The sequence below is a fragment of the Electrona antarctica genome (genome assembly GCF_951216825.1).
Source record: "Electrona antarctica genome assembly, chromosome: 1".
In the NCBI taxonomy this organism is placed as follows: Eukaryota; Metazoa; Chordata; class Actinopteri; order Myctophiformes; family Myctophidae; genus Electrona; species Electrona antarctica.
Window position 1 is genome coordinate 24,790,966 of NC_136806.1, and position 19,295 is coordinate 24,810,260.

Sequence of the window (19,295 nt, forward strand, 5' to 3'; positions counted from 1 at the left end):
CGACAGATGTTGGCTGCCTCCAAGACACTTGCTATTTTCCGTAACACTAATTCGTGGGGCTGTCCAAACTTGTTGTTTAGGTGTCACCCGGGTCTCTGTTGGTGAAGTCGGGTCTATAGGTGGTCGAGAACATTATTAGAACGTTATTTAGTATGGGGATATTAATAAAATCTGGTAATAAATTCCTTACCAAGAATTTTCTTCACCAATGTGTTTGGAAGGGTGTCTACTAACATATCCCACATTGCTTTATATTCAACCACCCTAGGGGAACTTTTGACAGCTTCTGAAAGTTGGGGTACCATCAACAACCAATATAAGGCAAAATGTGCATTATGCTTATAGCATGTGACATGTCAAACTAGGGGGTTTTCATGATTCTGAATGCATTCCAAGCATTAGCTATGCACGAAAAACACTCATTGGGCTGAAACAAATCATCACAAATGTGATTAGGTCAGCACATTTGGGCAAGTGGATATGGCCGAATTTAGCCCAAGGAGTTTGACCCCTAGTTTGGCCATAGACCCCCTAGTTTGGCCATAGCCACTTGCCCAAATGTGCCCAAATGTGCTTACCTCATCACATCTGTGATGATGGCTATGGCCGTTTTTAGCCCAATGAGTGTTTTTCGTGCAAAACTAATGCTTGGAATGGATTCAGAATCATGAAAACCCCCTCGTTTGACATGCCACATGCTACTTAAAGCATAATGAAAATTAGAACATTTAGCCTTATATTGGTTGTTGATGGTACCCAACTTTCAGCAGCTGTCAAAAATTCCCCTAGGGTGGTTCAATAGAAACCAATGTGGGATATGTTAGTAGACACCTTTACAAACAAGAAAATTCTTGGTAAGAAATGTATTCCCAGATTTGACATTCTGATAATATTCCCTGACTAATTGGTAAAATAATAGCAGGTCCGCCATTTTTGAAAATGGCTGCCATTGTCACAGGATAAATCTAAATAGTACTACTGTATTCCTCATCCTTGACAATGTAGTATTAGTCACCAGAATCAAGATCCTAGGTGGTGTAGAACTTGAGTTATTGGGAAATAACAGAAAGTTGGCGGCCATTTTGAAAAATGTCTACCATGGTCACAGGACAAATCTAAATAGTACCAATGTATCCCACATCCTTGAAAATGTATGATTAGTCACCAGAATCAAGATCCTAGGTGGTGTAGAACTTGAGTTATTGTAAAGTAACAGCAGGTGGTGGCCATTTTGAAAAATGGCTGCCATGGTCACAGGGCAAATCTAAATAGTACCACTGTATTCCTCATCCTTGAAAATGTGGGATTAGTTACCAGAATCAAGATCCTAGGTGGTCTAGAACCTAAATCAGTTCAACTTGTCAACTCCGTCAGATGTCCGTCAACTCCGTCAGACGTTTGTCACATGATGTTTTTGTTAATTTCCAAAGAAATAGATTATTCAATGTCAAATATGTTGTGCTTATGTATTGAAACACCAACTGAAATACTACTTAATGATGCTTTTTATTTTTTTTAACATGGTTTTTATGTTATAATATTGAAAGTAAAGGTTGAAAATGAAGGATTTGAGAAAATTTCATAATAGTGTGATATTGGAATAAAACAATATTAAATTAATTGTATTACTTAACTTGACTACTAAAAGCCATTATAAGATAACTGAGGACTTTATAGTATTGTTGAAATTATCAAATTAAAATAAAAGGGATTTTAGTGTGTCTGACGGAGTTGGCATAAATCAGTTATAAAGTGCATAAATGTCCCATTTTAGAAATAAATGTTATGCGAAAAACCTGTTCCTTCTCAAGATTGGTAGTTGAGACCTGTGTCTACAAATACATCCATTTCATTTTAATGGTTCTTAAAATAAAAAAAAATCTGATTTGAAAAAGGTTTTGTCCCTTATCTCAAGAATGAGTGCCCTATATGGAGTACCAGGCCATGGAGCCCAGACCAGTCCTGACATCATAGACTACTTGGATAAAAGGGACTCAGACAGGGAAATACCGAAATATCCAAATATGGGCATAAACCTAAAGGGACAGAAAGATGGGTACAATTTCAAATCTGTTTAGGAAGGTGGTAGGTGGCCCAAGAGAGGAGAGGACACAACATGACTTTTGGGTTCCACAAGTGCATCACCTCCCTGGCTGGGGGCAGGCCATTCAGTAATCATAAGCCAAGTTCCTGTCAACATTTAGCAAATCTACATTATTTGTGGTGATTAAATCATGGCAGGTAAAAGATTAATTCGTTGTTCAAAGATCTAACATTCTGTAGAACTAGATAATAGGGCAGTGTATAACTGTTCGTAAACAGTAAGTAAATGAGGGGATTGAGTGATTTACTCAAGATAGTCCCTACTCATTGAGTGATCGCCCCCCCCCCCTCCCCCCTTCTCTCTTTCCCCTCTTTCTATCCTTCCTTCTATACTTTATTCTTCTCTCTGTCTGCTTATGATTATTATTTGTACATGTTTTTAATGTTTATTGTATTCATTTAAAAAATTTGATATATTGTACCATGTTCTTTATGCACTTTTTATTTTATTACTTTCTGATGTCTGTTATGTTTGTTTGTGTATGGGTTTTGAAATGAAAAATGGAGTGGGCAAAGCAATTTAATCAGAAGTATTGTAAAAGGTTGTCATTTCATGTGCAGTATGCCTAAACAACTAGTGTATATATGATGTGACTGAAATGACACCATGTACTGTTGCCTAACCTCTAATAAAAATATCAATGAAAAAAAAAAAGATAGCCAGCATAATTCCTCATTTTCCTCATAGCCAGCATATTTCCTCATTTCCATTACAGTAGGATGGATGTTACAGTTACAGTTACACTAGTCCCCTACAGTCCCCTGTGGTGGGTGAAACACAACACATTATTCCACCATACATAACAAGGTTTTGGTTCAACAATAAATAAAAGACAGAAGTCAGTATAGGCTATTGTGGATGATGATCTGACTTGAAAATAGTTTGAATGTGGATATGAAAAATTGCCAATCTACAAGCTCTGAGCTTCAGCAAAATTTGGCAAATGTTTTGTTCCATGCAAAATACCTATATGGATGCTGTGACTCAGGTGGTTAATACTTTAGTGTTAAATACCCAGGAAAGACACAATTCAGGCTAGGACTAAATGGATTAGCACGTCTAAATTCAAACCTACTTAATGATGCCTTTAGGCCGGGCTAGTGGGGCTACCCTAGGTAAGCTACTAAGCTTTAAGTTACAGTAGCAAGTCTAGTAAACTGTCCAGGCCTTGAATGGATACTCTGTGTCTGTGATGAGGGCAGTGGAAGTGGGAGGGAGTTATAAGTCAAATTAGGAGAGGGGGAGTTTTTGTAGTGGCTAGAGAAAGAGAGAGGGGGTTGTAAACATTTTGAATGAACTGAAGTCGTCTTAAAGAGGAGAAGCTCAGGGGGGAACGGTCAAAGCTGTTTAACACTTACCAAATATCACTGGTATTTGATTCTCCTCTGAGCTCAGGAATCAAAAACTTCAAGAGAAACTTTCCCATTTTCTTCTTTTTTCCTGAGAAGACATTTAAAAGTAAGTCAATTTATTTATTCATTTTTAATCTTGAGTCGTGGTCGAATGTAAATTTGAATACAGGTTTAATCTACTAACTTTATTGACATTAACTGTAAAGTTATCAGGCAGATAAGAGCGGTAAACTGTCTGAACTGATCCTGCCTGCTTGGCCGGCTCTAAAACACACGTGGCACGTGTGTAGGCTACTGTCCTTTAAACACCGAAACCACGTTTCAAAGCATTGGCCGTTTTTCGTTTCGTTTTTTTAAACCAGAACATCTTGTATTCACGTGTCGTCCACTTAAATCGGCGGGTAAATACAAACGATTTCCTCGAACACATACCGGATACATTACTGGGAACTTGGGAAGCAAAGGGGCCAGGCCGGCTGTTGGCAGCATCCGTGTCCACGGCGTTCACGTTCACACGGCACGGGCCGTTAGGACAGCTTCTGCTCTGTGTCGAGTCGCTATAGCATTCTGGACTGGTGGTCATCTGGCTAAAAGGTTCCCCTCAGATCAGCGCAGGGATGCTGGGGACGCCGGGACCGGTCAACGGCGGGTTCAATTTGTGAATTTATTTATTTATTTATTTATGTATACCGGTCTACAACACAGACTACTACTTCATTACGTCTGTCTGACGTCTGGCTTCTAGAAAAAAATGTGGTAATACTTTATTACTTGCTCAGACAACGAAATATAGACTACCGGTAGTAGTTGTATTGTATTTATAAAACTGAAAGGGGAGATAGGGAAGAGCCTGATCATTAGTCTGGAAATCGCCCCCCCCCCCCCCCCTTTTTACACTATGTTTTAATCGTTTAGATTAGATCAGCAAGAATAGATGTTAACACTGACTTCTAAGTTCCTAGCTATCCCTATAGCCATAGTCAAGTTCTACAACCGTCCGCAGCCCTGCAGTGATGGTAACCAGAAACTAGCTGAGGTCATGCCCGTGGAGAGACAGCTGTTGGAGCCTCCTGTGTCCATCTAGGAAGCACCAGGGTTGCTTTTTTGGACTCCTCGGGGAACAGAGGCTCCCGTGGCGAACCGTTTATTTGTCTAGAACTTGTGAGAGTAAAGAGTTTTGTCTCAATGTCCTTTATGTCCTGTAGAGGTTGATAAACATGCATGGTCAAGGTCAGAAACATCCCCGTGGGGAAAGCGAAGAGTCGGAATGGAAACCTTAAAAAGGCTAGCCTAGAACACGTGATGTGGCAACTGGCAAGTAGGCCGATGCAGCAGTCTTATGGATCATGTTGGATTTATATATTATCATATATTAATATATATTGTATATTGGGTTGTTATTATCATATCATGATCATAACATTGTGTCACTACTATCAATTTGATAGCCAAGAAGTAGACCCTCATGGCAGTACCAGGCAGAATTGCATCATTCTCATTCAGGCACCAGGCTTCAGGAAACAACCTCCTTATTTGGGGAAGTTCCCGCCTACTACTTAACCTGTTCTTTCCCTCCCCCACTCCTACAAACATACACACTTCACCTGTTCTCAATGCAAACATGCACACTTCACCTGTTTTAATACAAACACACACTTCCTTTCCTCTCCTCTCCCACTCATAACAAACATACACACTTAACAGCAACATGACGATAGGCTCACAGCTGCTTGCAAACCATGTTGGCTTCACAATCCTCTGTGATGTGTTGTTCACCCTCACATTTCCAGTGCAGTGTTAATGACAAGCTTGTCAGCATGTTCTGACGGCGCAGTGTTGAATTCTGCCACTCCTGCTGCCATGGTATTTTTTGATGCGGAAGAGTAGGCAAACAGAATCTAAGGAGGCGAGAGTACTGTTGAATTCAGAGGTAGCTGGCTCAGGAGTCAGGAGGTAGACTGGCCAAAGGCCATCTTGGAATTGGAACGTTCCCAGTTTGATCCTGTGCCCCTCCTGCCTTCATCTTGAAGTGTCCTTGAGCAAGACACGTATGCCAAAGTTAAGGGTTTAGTGTCTTGCCTAACTAGAGGCCCTGCCTGCTCCCGATAGGTAGGTAGGTGCTTTGTCATCCGCTGTGAATATGGGTGAATACTGTATAATGTACCCCAAGCATAATCAGATGTGTTATCAATACCTTTAGGTAAGCATCCCAGAAATACAAAATACATTGTCTTCTCAAGGAAACACACACACATCCAAGGAACAGCAATGTGTGTCCCTATGTCTGTCTTTCTGTTTAGGGTACCAACAGGTGACAAAGTGGCGCTGTTGAGCTTCACACTGCACAGGTGCATGTATTTTTAGTTTTTTAGTGTATCACCAGTAGTACAGTGCTGTACACAGTACAGACAGGTAACAAAGTGGCGCTACACTACAGTACAGAGTACAGTACAAGTACAGTATAGCCTACACAGTACGAGTACAGTACGAGTACAGTGTACAACGAGTACAGTACCAGTACAGTAAGAGCAATATGCAAGCCACTCCTCTTCAATTGCTGTGGACAAATGTCTTGTTGAAGCCATTGAAGATGAAGTTGTTTAACATCTACATTCTACATGCTGTTTACTACATTCAGTAGTTCAGACTGATCTGATTTTTATCTACAAAGCCTTACTTAAGAAATTGCCCAATTATCTTAACAGCCATTAGATCCTAAAGTTGGACATCACCACACTCATCCGTTCTCAAGACTACTTTGTTTTAGAAATCCCCCATGTTAGTTCTGAACTGGGTAAGACAGTATTTTGTTATATGCCCCTCACATGTAGTATACCTTTAAAACCTTGGTAGTCGATCATTCACAGTATTGCATGCTCTGTCTACAACAAAAAATATTCTAATATTGTGTAAGTGGAAAAGGTACACAGAGGAGAGGAGTGGGGATTAATGTTGAACTGCATACTTTGCCTACTTTCATTCAGAATTGTCTTGCTACCTGGGGTGGCGGGGTCCACAAAGGTTAAAGGTTACAACTAAGTTACAACCAGGTTAACAACACACTACAAATATGTGCACACACACACAAGACACAAAGAGCAGAGTTTAAGTTGGTTTGATGCTGCATACTCATCATAATCATCACTAATGCCTGCAAAACTATCATGATCTCTTTGGGGCTGCATTGTTTGTTTGCCCTCAGGCCCCTTTTCCACCGGGGTTGAACCAGTTCAGTTATTTGAACTAAAATGGAACCAGTTCAGAGTGTTCTAGAATCTAGAACGGAACCAGTTATAGAACCAAAGTTCTTTAGATGGAAAAGGGGCCTCGGTGAGTCAGTGTGTTGACCATGAGTTCTTTTTTCTGCCTGTGTTTATTGCGTGTCACGATATTGCAAGGAGCCATGGCACAGTAAATCCAATTCATGTGACAGTAGCTACTATACATAGGCCCAGTTGATGTGTGCACGTGTGCACTCTTGTTGTGATGGAGACTGCCTGTTCTGCTGTTTACCCATTAGTGAATCATAGTTGACACTTGACAGTTTACCATCTTTGCAGGATGTGTAAGACTGATTGCAGTTGTTTTTCCTTTGCAGTGAAAGGACTAGTCTTCCTTTGTGTAACCGGATATAGAAAGAGTAAAGTAAATAGATTGAGTACTCAAATACACAAATACACAAAAAGACCACAGCTGGAAAACCTCTGGCAGACAGAAAGTTTCACATATGGGTTTGACAGTCTTGGTCAGTGCTTATCCAGTGGATGGCAGTCTAGTTTAAACCTACTTTAGGCCTAATCCCCTACTTTTTGGCCTTCAAACCCAAAGACTAGCAGCATAGTTCATTATGAGTTAAATCTCCAATGACCCTGGGCTGGTAGTCTGACTAGTCTCCTTAATGGATTAAATATATTATTTTATGAATGACTAACCTAATTTGTGGGTCATAAATTTACTGGGTTGAGCGGATAAGCACATTTAGCAGTCTTGCCCATTGTTAAGAGCTGAGGGAGTCGTGTGTTTCCAGCATGGGGTGTCAGTTACAAAGAAATCTCTCCTCTACAAATGCTCTTTTCAGCACAAAAGGAGTGCGCTGGGCTATCGCTAATCACATTACACACACGCCATATCACATACAAACAGGCACGCTCTTTCCTCTCTTACTGTGTGTCTCTATATTCACTCATGCAGTCACATGTTCTTTTTCTAAGTTCAACAACATGTTTTCATAATCATATCTGCCATTTTAAGTTGCGGAAAACAATATTTAATAGTAAAGAATGACGCACATAGACTCCAGTGACTGGTACTTTAGATTCCCCAACTAACACACATAAAAGAGAAGATGGCAGGCACCCCCATACAGAACCGTTAAAAGGGTTTCCTGTTTGACACCAGCGAGTCACCCCACCCCTTTACTGTTCAACGGACTCCACCGTTAGCGGTCCTTTATTGTGCTATCCACTTAGGGTTAGAAATAGACTAGTGGCTTTTTTATTGTAGCATGTACTGTGTGTGTGTGTGTGTGTGTGTGTGTGTGTGTGTGTGTGTGTGTGTGTGTGTGTGTGTGTGTGTGTGTGTGTGTGTGTGTGTGTGTGTGTGTGTGTGTGTGTGTGTGTGTGTGTGTGTGTGTGTGTGTGTGTAAGTAAACTTTTTGTTACCACTTCGCTCTGACTTCTCTGGTGCGATAATCCTGTCATGTCAAATAATCAATAAAATCAATTAAAAAAGTCACCGTACTCTTGCAAATCTGAGTGCGACCCACTACTTTTCTGAATGTGTGTGTGTGTGTGTGTACGACTACAGTACGCGCACACACTTTCTGACAGGGAGGTCATCACGACTGGTGTAAGCCTATTTGCAGTATGGTCGGTCATGTTACAGGTCACAGTGCTCTGTGTGTTTATGTTGATGTACTATGATGCTATTATGTAAAGAAAGCAGCCATTTCTTTGAAGCTGGTCATCATGACTGGGCTATAAGCCTATTTGAGTGCCACTGGTCACTGAGGTTACAGTGAAGTGCTGGCTCTCTGTGTGTGTGTGTGTGTGTGTGTGTGTGTGTACACGGACACGCGCACATTAGTGGTGTGTCTCCGTGGAACTGAAACCCCACTGCTTTCCAGTTGCAATTAGATTCATTTCCAAGAGTCCTGTGTAAAAGTCATGACATTGCTACAGTCAAGATCAAGTGTGAGCTCTATAGCTGCTTTGTTGTCAGAATAATGGCAGAGCAGACAGATCAATTGGCAGAATGTGAGATACAAAGCGATGAGAGTTGCCAGGGATTTACACAACAATCCATTTCACTATTTTATTGGTGTATCTGCATTGTTATATTTAATTAATCTAGAAATGTTCCTTTTTTGTCTTCTCCCCTGCAGAGCTACAATGGCACCTTCTCTCCGCCAGGCCTATGGGCGGCGCTGGTGGATGGCAGTGACAGCGGTTCTGGAGAACCTGCTGTGTTCTGCTGTGCTGATGGGCTGGGGCTCCCTGCTCATCATGCTTAAGAGGGAAGGCCTCTATTCCCATCTTTGCAACGGTAAAATTAAAAACGACAAGAAACGTTCCACGCACTCACACATACAGTACATTACAAATGTTTGTTTCTTGTATTAGTGTCTCTGCAGGAATCCGTCAAAGAAGCATTTCCATTAATTTTACACATATGTTTCATTCATAAAGTATTTAACTAAAACTTGGAAGTTAATAGGTATCGGGCTGAAAAAACCTTGCCATACATAAATTATAGATATGTCATAGACGAAGACAACCAACATCAGCCTGGCCACACAAAGTCCAGGTTCCCATGTGGATCTCGAGATACACATGATAATATTAGTATTTATTTTTTTGCTTTTAGCATTATGTTTTATTAATTATACTTACTACTACTAGCCCATACCCGTTCGGGGATATGTGCACTCAAAGTATTTGTAGTCTACGTTACAGAATGTCCTGTCCTCTGTACCCTGTCCTTTGTCCTCTGTCCCCTGTCCTATGTAAGAATGATTTTCCAGCCAATCACAGTGCAGAATGGCACACCTTCTAGCCAATCCCATCACAGAACAGAAGGACACACGTTCCAGCCAACCCCATATGATTGGACAATATACAATATACTCTATCCCCTCTCTCTCTCTCCATCCTCACATTGAGAAGGTGGCAATCTTGTTATGAGGAGAGCGTTGGGCAATGTCTGATGACATCTCTCTCCCTCTGCCACTTATCACAGTGTGCAATATGTGCAGGCGATTTCTTACTCAAATTTTGAGGACACAATTACTAAAATTATTTGTGAATAAAATATAGATATATATTGTGTGTTCAGATGTGCAAACACACACACAAATAACAAACACATCTACGGTACACACAGTGCACACACACACAAAGACTTATTCTCAATTCTTCATCTTTCTTCCCTCCCATAGCGAATAACTCAGTGGTGGTTCACTCGAGCCTTGACAACACAACTTCAGGGGAGGCGGACGAGGTGTATCTCAGCTGTGTGGACCAGGAAGAGATGCTTAATGTGGGCTTCGCCATTGGCATATTCTTGCTCAGTGCCACCACCCTGCCCCTTGGTATCCTGATGGACATGTATGGGCCACGAACCATACGCCTTGTCGGCAGGTAATAGGAATATTCACAGAAATTCAAGATTAAACAAGAGTTTGTTATATCATGACACTGGAATGGTTGTGATTATTATTTATTTTTTCTAATCAAGTTTGAAATATTACAAAACATCCTACACCTCACATTTCTTTTCAGGAATAGAATGTTTGCCTCAGTTGACACCGTGAAAAAAACATGTTAATTGTTAGGTAAGGTGCTTTGAATGCCATGCATGCAGAGTAATTCACTAAAGTGATAGCCAGCTCGTAGTGACATTGCCAAGTTTAAATCAGTTCTGGATGGATCACATTCCTAAAGTAGGAGAGACTACTGCTATTGTTCTCTTTTAGCAGCTGAATGAATTAATAGAGGCGGGGCACACCAATGTCCATGTGAAAGGAATGCATAGTAAAGGGCAGATTCCTTAATAGCTGTATGAATTTGGTGGGACAAATATGAATACAGTCGAAAATTGTACTTTGGGGCGGTTCTGGACAACCCTTAGAGTATATATTAATAGAGACGGCACCGGATTTCTCCTCCCATCCACTTGCATTAAGTTGCTCAAAAGCGCAAGAGGCGATTTCACTCCTCCTTCCGGGTAGGAACAGAGTGCATTCTGGGATGGATTGGGCCCAAACACATGAACACGCTGCCGTTGACTATCATTGCACGCAAACAGCGTTCACGTGTCATCATGAACGTGCGCAATGATAGTCAACGGACCAGCGCGTTCATGTGTTTGGGCCAGTGCTGCAATACCAAATTCGGCCACTATGTCCATTTCGCCTCAGGGTTTCCTCCGGGTGCCGTCTCTATTCATATATACTCTAAGGGACAACCGTGGGTCCGACCGACTCGACACCGGCCAGACAGACAGAGACTTGTTGTATTATAGATAGATTAAGTAACTAGTAGTTTACCAAAAATAGGATATATATCATGATTTATTGGGAAATCAGACATTAATCAACCCTCACAGCCCAAATGGAATGATCCTTTATTGCATTTATTTTTCATGATTCAACTGAGATTGGCACATTTTCAGTCGAATCAGACCGATTTGATTATTTTTAAGTGGTACAACCACTTCCTTAAGTAGCTCCTTAAGTAGCTTTGTGTGTGCCTGGCTGGCTGGCTGGCTACCAGTGTCTGAGCAGCTTTGTATGTGCCTGGCTGGCTGCCCCCCCCCCCCCCCCCCCCACACACACACACACACGGAGTTGCATGTGTCATAATGACATATTTACAAACTAATTCCCATTAAAATTCAGCGTGTGATCCATCTGACTCTCATATGTTTAAAGACGCTGCAGGGCTATGAGTCACCATAGCGGCTGGCCCTCTGGGTGTTGCTACACTTGTCTTTGCTTCAGGCAGTCAAACGGACCTGTTGCAGCACATTTAGACAGCTTAAGCTCATGAAAGAGGTATTTTATGTTTTGGGAGTTTGTGGGAGTTTAATAGATTGTTGCTCTCCTGTGTTTCTGTCTCTCTTTCACAGTTTTTTTTTCGGGCTCTCCTGTATCATGATGTCTGTCTCGGCATACAACCCTGGTGGTATGTGCACTGAAACACCTGCACGCGCACAAAAGTCACATGCACACATTAAAAACACACGACAAAAATCTGACCCAGAAAGGAGCAGAGATGTGTTCATGCCAATTATAGATAACTCAATGTAACCTCTCCTTCTTTCGTCCTTCTCTTTTCTCCAGTCCTGTCAGCGCTCATCTTCCTGGCTCTCTCCTTAAATGGCTTCAGCGGAATCTGTCTGACGTTCACCTCCCTCACAGTAAGACACAGAAATGGTTCAAAAAGAGAGAAAGACACATAGTCTTGTAGGAGTAAAGTATTTGTTCATGTTTTTGGGGTAACATAGCTCACATAGAATTTGTGAGCTACTGTATAACACAAATACAAAGAGTAATTTGACACAATGGGATGATTAGTTCGATCTCATTGCCCCTACAAGTGCTTGTTTGCAGTGCTGTTGTTCCCAGACTGCATTCTTTCAGTGTCCGAAATGCTGGAGAAATAAGTAAAAAGATATAGCCTACTGCATCTTGGTATCTGGATAAACGTCAAACCATCTTTTACATTTTTCTACCATTCTAGAATTTTGTGTATGGAAAATTACTAGTGCTGAGTTCTTTCAAAGGAAGGTCAGAATGTTAGTTAAAAGGATTCTGGGTAGTCAGAACCTGTATTTGTGTAGCTGAGGGAAAAGGGTGTTGTGTTGTGTCTGGTGGCTATCTGTGTGTGTCGTCAGTCGTGTGACGTGTCAAATGGTACACCAACATTGTTTTGTCATATGCCCTGCGCCCCGGCAGGTATGTGGAAGAGCATTCTGTGTTATTAGCGTGCGTGGTGTTCTCAACTGCATCGGAATGTTTCCGTCTGAGTTGCGCATGGCTTTGTCACAGATGGAAAGTGTTTACCACTAGCGCCAATGGCCAATCAGGGCCGTGGGCTGACCACACACCCTCACCCAGCCCACCACACACATGCAAGGGCACTTTCTCTCTTTCCTATTTTCCTTCCCTGTGCCTCCCTCATCTGTGCTCTCTGCTTTTCCTGCGTGTGCCTGTGTCCTTATCTTCCGACCCAGTGAGATTATGTGACAGTCACATATATCTTGTAACTAATATGTCACCTAACCATACAAGGTAATTGATTGCGAAGAAGATGCTACTTTAAAGTAGTTTAAAGCCTTTGTGGGTTAAGGGCAGTTCTCTTTTACAAACTGCATCATCTACAGTTGTATATTATTATAGCATACAGTATATTATACCACAGGTCGTTTCGAGGAAGCAATCTGATTGGTTGAAACAACCTTCTAGCCGTGGGTTAAACCAGCACCATTCACCACCTAATCAAAACAAAGAATTCAGCTGCTCTGTTCTCCCAGAGCGCTAGCAAACTCGGTGGCTAGGCTAGCTAGTTTCTTGGGACATTTGTGGTCGTAGTGACTACATCTGTCATTAAAAAAAATTTAATGACAGAAATTTAAATTTCAGCGATTTTCTTAGTTTTAAGGGTAACTGTTTTATAATTGCAAAATTACACTCAAGGGTGTGGGTTAATGTGATTATTGCCACTTCAGTGATGCTTGCGGAATTCGACTTCGTCTCGTTCCTCACCGCATCCCTGTCGTGGCAATAATCACGTTAACCCACACCCTCTCATGTAATATTGCTTAATTGAACAATGAAGTATACTAAACTATTGAAATGTCGAAAGGTTTTAGATTTTCCTTTTCACACGTACACTGTTGTGGTTTGTACACATATGTGACTCAACGCCTTGTCAGTGACACAGCTCTCACAAACCATGTTGCGTAGGGGTGCTGAAACACCTCTCTGTTATAGGGAGGGAGAGCACCTGGCTGGTTACACGCACACGCACGCTGTGATAATGCCAGCCGATAGTCGGAGGCTCCAGGAAGTAGACAGGTCCACAAGTACATTACATTTTAGGCATTTTATTTTCCTTTAAAAGTGCCGTACACAGTGCAAGCCGGCGACAAAGTACAAAAATAAATAATGCTGGTCAAAAGTAAACATTCCAAAAACAACAAAATGAACACTTGAAATGAAAACTATACTCAAGAAAACAAACTGTTACAGGATCTTTCACCTTCAATGAGGCCCTGGCTCGCAGCTCTCCCCTGATATCTCTACGGGATTATGGGTTTAATATGGTCGAGAAAACGGGATGTCGGACCTATGGGAGTTCTTAATTATTTGCATTTTTTGGAATTACGGGAGGTCGGAATATTGGGAGGTCGGAATTAGGGATGGAAATCGTTAATTCTTATTGATAACGATCACCTTATCGAGCTGGGTCCTTATCGAGCCGGTTCCTTATCGAGCCCACTATTGAGCATTTGCTATTATTTTGTGGAAAGCTGGGAGACAATATATACTCGGAATAATGGGTGGCCACCATCTCTACTAGCCTAAAGTCATACTGAACTCCCTTCACCTGCAGCAATCCTGCTTTTATACAGGTGGGGCAAACCATCCCCTAATCAGTAAGTGGTAAATAATTAACTCAACCACACGGCCAACTAAGGCCTACGAGTAATTCTTCCACATTACTATATTTTAAAGGAATATTAAATATACAAATTCACTCAACACAGGCCCAATTCAATTTAACCATGGCCGCGGGAAGATATTTACAGTAGGAGGTGCTGATCGTTCAGTAGGGGGCGTACACGCCTCGTGCACGCGGATTTTCGTGCAGAAAAGTGGGTTTTACTTTCCCTCTCCACATGAGCAAACTGACACAGACAATTAACCAGTATAAGGCGCCGAGACAGCATATTTATTAGGCCTAGTCAATCAGTTTTGATTAAAATTATTATTATTTTCCCCCTCCTGTCCGAGGGGGGGCTGTGCCTGGGGGGAGGGGGTGCTCCAGCCCCCCCAGCACCCCTACTTCCCTCAGCCATGGTCGTAACAGTCCATGTTATGCTGCAGTCCCACTGTATGCGTTTGAGCCAAACACGCAGCATTCACTGGCTCTGGCAGTCACACATTGAGCTGCCACATATCTATTCTATTTATATTATGGGTGTGCTTTAATAATGTACTGTAGGCCTATATAAATGTTTAGTGGAATATAAAAATCACACTTGAGTGAGGGGCGCTCTTATCGTCATACTCCGTGCTCAGCCAATCAAATCATTGCAAATTGGAAACACACAGACACAAAGCTGGGTATAGGAGGGGCTCCTCCAAAAAGGTCCTAATGGCCTGTATGTAGATTCACATTGTGACAGTGGTGACCAAAAGATTTGTGCTTCAGGTGGTGTTTTGTCAAAGCCAGCTAGCAAGGAGCATGATTTGGGATCGCACAGAAATGGTCTAAAACAGTGGTTCACGTACAGACATTTCAGGCTGCTGCAACCCCCCCAAAATAATCACATTTGAACTGGGGACCCCACCCTGACAAGCACTTGGAATTGTCGGAGTTGAGGCATTACATTTTGTTTGACTCTTTTCCACATCTTTTGTAGGTAATATTTCACAATTTGGACAATGTTTGACCATTTTGTATAGTATAATTTGTTGATTATTTGACCCATAATGGTCTGTTTTTCATTTCAGAGATACAATGTATAAACTAGACTAACTGAATGTTGGATTGTTTACTTTATCTTGCACATTAAGCAAATCATCTGTGGACCCAAAAATCTTTTGGGGACCCCCCTGAGGGCTCCAACCCACAGTTTGAGAACCACTGGTCTAAAGCCTTAGCCTTGACAGCAAATGCATGATGCGTTGCATGAGCATACTGAATTTGTGTTGCGTTGACATTGAGTGGATGGTGAAGGTCTGCCAGCTAGCTTGTCATGTTGTTTTTCATGTACACTGCCTTCATGGAATTGGAGGCATGGAGGGCCTTCTTCTTGGCACGCGGCTAGGGTGTAGCTGTTGAATGTTCTCAGCTGTTCCTCAGTAAAAGTCATATTGGCCATCCTCTAAGAGGGATTACAAAGCAACTCATTCAACTCAACTCAAATATAGCTCTGTATTGCCTTGAATTAGTGCTGCATGATTCTTGCTCAAATGTGAATCTCGATTTCGAGATCGAAGAATTGAGATCACGATTCTCACACGTTTCTAATTTTTTCCATGTAAATATTTATTGTCTTTAGTCTGTAGTTTAGTTGCTGAACATTACATGCAAAATGTGGCACCTGGAGCCAACTACTGTGGCTTTAAACAGACAACATCAAAGTGCTTGACTTAAACATCTCTTAAAGTCTCTCTCTTGTAGCAAAAACACAAGAGTAACTAAAATGAATTGGACAGCCAACTAGTGTTGCACGATTCTTGCTCAAATTGAGAAATGACTCTAGCTCACGATCGTTTTTTGATTAATTGTCACTGCTACAGTCTTTACAAGGAAACAAACACCACCCCCTGTCCTTAGACCCTCAATTGGGCAAGACACATTCCCAAGAGAAAGCCTGTGACGGGGGAAAAAAGGAAGAAACCCCAGGAAGGGTCACAGAAGAGGGGACCCCCTTCCAGGGTGGACAGACTTTCATCTTAATCTGCCAAGTCAAGTTGATTAGCTAATCCAGCATCAGTGACTAGGCCCTCTGTTCACTGTGTAATCTGCAAACCTAAAGAGATTAGCACACTGCTGGGCAAACACAAGACATTGACATTATTCACACTGCGGCCATTTTGCTCTTACATCATCCCCCCACCATGTGACTGTGGGGGGAACCAGCAATGACTTTACACCGGCCCCTTTACACCATAATATGAAGCGGTGTAGCCGAAAATCAGGTTTTAACGTTGGTCCGGTTGCTAGGCAACGCCTCCGTCACCCCCAGCACCAGGATCTTTGCCCACGGACCCCATTTACCTCCAGTCAAAGTAGGATTTTCAATGCCTTGTATCTCTGAAACTACAAGCACTGTCCATGGTTTTTCTGATGCATACGAGGTTCGGATGTCATTTGTGGTTTGTACCGCATCGCTCCCGACATGTTAACGGTTCTGGCTAAAGGTAAACAGTGTGAGCTAACGCTAATAATAGACAATCGTTACATTGGTGGTCTCCAGGCTGGAAAACCGGAAATGAAGATGACCAAATAGAGGCAAAAACCCCTGGCAGGGTTTACCTACACTCTGCTGCCACCTCGTGGCACAGAAATAATGAATGGAATAAAATTCATATATTAAATAAGTAAGAACTGTCAGAAATATTGGTAGATACAGTAAATGAAATGGGCATAAACAACACATGGCACACAGACCATGGCACGTTCATTTGGAGAGAACTTGGTCAAAAAATGGCTGAGTAAGTCAGAGCCACAAAGAAGCAGTGAAATGGAAAGTTACATGATGTGGTTTGAGAGAACCAGAGGCAGCACTGTATCTGGTGAAACCACGTAGTAGTTCAATATGTAGTTCAATGTCAGTCGTTGGATTGACGCAGCTTTACGCCGAGATGAGCAACGTTTGGGGCTCAGTTTCCTCTTTAAGGAAATCGGTAGAAAAGGGGTTGGGAAAAGGGGGTGGGGTGGGGGTAGGGGGTGCGGATGGGGTCTGAGGTCGAGAGAAGAAGCTGGTCCCGATCAGCTGTGGTTTAGTGTTTCCCGCTGTGAACTTTACTGAGAGCTGCAGCTGTGGTTTGAAAAGATCTGAGAGGAACCCAAAAGCGTGACACTCTCTCCTCCCTCTTTCTCTCCTTCCCTCTCTTGTCTTTCTTTCTTTCATGTCTTTTTCTGTCTTTCCTCTGTTGCGCTCACCCTCCATCTCCCCGCTGTCCGTTTCTCTGCCAAATCCGCACCTCATAATCTCTTCCATATATTCAGTGTTACTGTTGTAATGTAAGTGCATCCCGGGGCAGGCTACACAGTAAAATTCTGAATGTTAATTTAACCCCTTTCAACCTGGCATCCCTATTTTGGGCATGTCATTATATGGGAACTTTAAAAAAGAAAAATTACATTTGCAAAAAAGAAAAAGAAACACATTGTGAGCTTATAGATTGCCCATTTTTGCTATTTGTTGTATGATGAAATAAATATATAGGGCTTACAGTAAGTGGTTAACTGGTGTGCACTTTGGGCATAAATAAACGATTGCGTCAGATATACTCAAATGAAATTAAATGAATATGTATTTATATATATAGCATTTGCAGCTCAAAAGCACTTGCAAATGCAAATAATTATTAAAGTAAAGTAAAAAAGTAATAAAATCAAAGAAAAGCTCAAAAGTAAAATAAGCACAAAAATAGATCCGCTTCAGTTGGATACAGAAGTCATGGTAATTGAATGGCCAGTGTTGTCCTTCCTTTGTGGCTGTGTGACAGCAGGTGTCTCCTGGTGTCACGTGCATTGTGTGTCCACCTCCACCTCCCCCTGACAGGAGTGGCATGTGCTCCAAGTGTGAAATATGTTCTTCATGGGAGCTGTCAGAACACACTGCATGATGTGAATCTGGCTCGCTGTTGTTCACACATGCTGATGTACGCACACACACACGCACGCATGCACGCACGCACGCACAAACACAGTGACACACACACACACACACACACACACACACACACACACACACGATGTAACTAAGTACATTTACTCAAGTGAATTTCGAGGTCTTTACTGGAGTATTTGCAATTACTTCTACTCCACTACATCTGAGGCAAATATTAATCTTTTACCTAAATACAATTATTTGAAAACTTTAGTTACTGGTTACTTTGTACATTTGGATTATTATTACAAAACATACAATACCCACTTCAGCTGTATACGGTATACATTTCGGCCATTTGAAAATAGACGATCTACAAGCTCACAGTTGTGAGCTTGCAGATGTGTTATACATTTGAAAGTAAGTTTGTAACGTAAATGTTGTTTTTACAGACTTTTATTTCTACAGTGCCGTATTGATACTTTCTCTGGCTCTCTCATGCACACAAGCAAAACACACACACACACACACACACACACACACACACACACACACACACACACACACACACACACACACACACACACACACACACCAGCATTCACATACAGTACTTCAACTAGAATTCAGCTGTTGCACTTGAAAAGCAAACATCAGCTCGCTGACATCTAACATGGCTGGAATAGTTTTGCTTTAACATTAGTAAGAGATACATACTTCCCTGTGTACACAGAGGGCCCAGCATTCCACATATCATCTAAACGCTGCTAACAGGCTGTGAAATATTTAGTTTCTCAGAAGTTCTGAATGAGGACGGCTGTTCTCGGGGGGTGTTTTCCATTTAGCTTGAGTGATAAGCTTCACTCAAAAATGTTTTTGTTTTTTTGGTCTTTAGTAAGACCTGTGTTAACCCCACCACTGAAGCGCACGCGCGCGCGCGCGCACACACACACACACACACACACACACACACACACACACACACACACACACACACACACACACACACACACACACACACACACACACACACACACACAATCCAGTCCAGTCCAGCATCAGCTATTATACTGTAAAATCCTCAATATTAATTGTCTCCACCAGGCCGAAGGCATGGGGAGAGACGAGAGAGTATGTTTTGCACTCCGTCCGTGTGTGTATCCGTCCGTCCTTCCTCCCTTCCGTCCATCTGTTACCAGCTAATCTCCGGCACCGTTAACCCGGTCGATGCCAAACTTTGCACACACACTCCCTGGATGGCAACG

At 42.0% G+C, this 19,295-nt stretch overlaps 1 protein-coding gene across 1 annotated transcript in view; it reads left to right on the plus strand.

Annotated features, from left to right (window-relative positions):
- The first annotated feature begins 3,387 nt into the window (after positions 1-3,387).
- The window catches only part of slc43a1a (solute carrier family 43 member 1a), a 27,753-nt gene continuing 11,845 nt past the window's right edge, over positions 3,388-19,295 (plus strand). The window contains exons 1-5 of the mRNA XM_079508859.1: positions 3,388-3,562; positions 8,840-9,000; positions 9,893-10,094; positions 11,584-11,639; positions 11,798-11,874. Coding sequence (XP_079364985.1) covers positions 8,847-9,000; positions 9,893-10,094; positions 11,584-11,639; positions 11,798-11,874 — 489 coding nt within the window. The 5' untranslated portion in view covers positions 3,388-3,562; positions 8,840-8,846. The remainder of the gene's footprint in view (positions 3,563-8,839; positions 9,001-9,892; positions 10,095-11,583; positions 11,640-11,797; positions 11,875-19,295) is intronic.